We start from the raw sequence: 1,876 nt of genomic DNA on the forward strand, positions 1-1,876 counted from the left end.
AGGACTCACACCTCCTCTGTTATGATGTGACAGCCCGCCTCCTCCTCCTCGTTTCTCTTCTCCTCCTCCTCCGTGTCTCTCCCAGTTCTCTCCATCACTCCGTGAGCTTCGCCTCTCCTCCTCTTCCTCGGGGTTTCCTCCTCAGACCAGCACCATGTTCCTGACGTGAGGTCGGTCAGCCTGAGCGGTCGGTGTGTTTTCGGACCGGCTGGATGCTGTGAGCGGCGGGAAGGCAGAGCGGACCTTCATCCTCCACTGAGTGCCTCTGTTCGGTGAAGCAGCAGCAGCAGCAGCAGCAGCAGCAGCAGCAACATGGATCTGTCCTTCATGGCCGCGCAGGTCGGTGGCTCATCTGAACTTTCCTTTAATTAGTCAGCTGTGATTGAATGGGTGTGGTCGGCCAGCAGGTCAGAGATGACCTGCGCGCACTTTGTCAGCCTTCCGGTTTCCATCCTGCTCAGCTCAGACGGAAACAGTTCGTCTATTAATAACACAGATATTGGCGAGCGGCGCTATTTTTATAATATTGAGAGCAGATTCCTCTGAAAGTTCATCAGGTTTCTGTTCGCTTCGGTTCAGACAAAATATTTCTGAGGAGCAACAGCGTCTTAATACTTTCCAATGTTCCTGTTTCTTCTTTTGCGGGAGTAATTAGGCTAAATCATATTACAGTAATTGGTGCGAAAATGATAATTCCTGCTTTGTATGATGATGCTCTTCATGTTGCATCTCGTGTTGAGGAAGATGAGGAGCTTTCTGCTGCGCTGATCACGTCGGTTTGTTTCCTCATCCTTTCCATGAAACCCCTCAGAAAGTGTCAGAGGAAACTGTTTTTCTCCCGGTTGGATCCCCCTTCCCCACCTGTTGCTGCACACTGTCAATCAGCTGGCCCAAATAAAGCCCCTCCATGTTTCCTCTTTTGTTTACATGAAAAACAGATATGGATGTTCAGAAATATTTAGTTGAGAAGAACAAACTGTAGCGATGCAGCTTCCATCTGTCCTTCATTATATATTATATGTCATAATTTTGCTACTTTTCCTTTGTCAGAACTGCAGCTGTCAATATCAAAACTTAGAAATATGTAAAGAGATAACGCTCTGGTAGAAATGTTCACCAAATAATCGGTTTTATTTGTTTTGCTACATAAATCTTTGTAAACATTATTCCGGTTTGTCTTCTGCAGGTTTTGTTTTAGCATTTAAAGTTTAATTGAAGCCACAGACTCATTCATTTAGCTCAGGCACGGAGAAAAGAGATTTTACAGCTGAAATATGTCCAAACATGCAGGCAGCTACAACCACAGGCTGACTACCGGAGCAGATAGCTTCACTAATTACTCAATGAAAAACAATCAGTTACAACAAAACGATTGAGAATTTAATTTAATCTCTGTTTTAAAATCAAAATATCAAATGTTTGAGATATTAAACTGTTACAATTCAACATCTTGAACCTGAAATATCATTTTCTTTAAGGTTTGTCTGCCTCTCCTACCGGCTCGTTTCTGCTTTTAGGTTTGTTTCCATTAGTGCCTGGTTTTATCCCTCCTCCCCCTCGTCCTGCCAGCGGGTTGCTTCGCTCCATACTTTCTCCATGCAGCTATTAAGGAGCTCATTGCATTATTTTTTTCTGCTCAGGGCTTTTCTGCAGGGCCACACGCTCCCAAATCTTTCCTTAAATCAAGGCCGTCTAAATGGAAATGCATCGGGCCGTGGGCTCATCCGAGGACAGAGATGTTCTCTGAGACCAACGCATGAAAACTCTCAGAAACATTTTACAGCTGTAACTTTCAGTCATGTTCTCTGATCATTCAAACAGAAACAGGTGAATCTGAAACCTGCAGGCGGCCAAAACAAGATGGAGGTTTTTATTA

At 44.4% G+C, this 1,876-nt stretch overlaps 1 protein-coding gene across 1 annotated transcript in view; it reads left to right on the forward strand.

The window, feature by feature from the left end:
- The first annotated feature begins 30 nt into the window (after window positions 1–30).
- LOC103459957 (uncharacterized protein C14orf132) overlaps window positions 31–1,876 on the forward strand; it is a 37,452-nt gene continuing 35,606 nt past the window's right edge. The window contains exon 1 of the mRNA XM_008401914.2: window positions 31–339. Within this exon, the coding sequence (XP_008400136.1) occupies window positions 313–339 (27 nt within the window). The 5' untranslated portion in view covers window positions 31–312. The remainder of the gene's footprint in view (window positions 340–1,876) is intronic.

The sequence above is a fragment of the Poecilia reticulata genome, unplaced genomic scaffold (genome assembly GCF_000633615.1).
Source record: "Poecilia reticulata strain Guanapo unplaced genomic scaffold, Guppy_female_1.0+MT scaffold_145, whole genome shotgun sequence".
NCBI classification, from domain to species: Eukaryota; Metazoa; Chordata; class Actinopteri; order Cyprinodontiformes; family Poeciliidae; genus Poecilia; species Poecilia reticulata.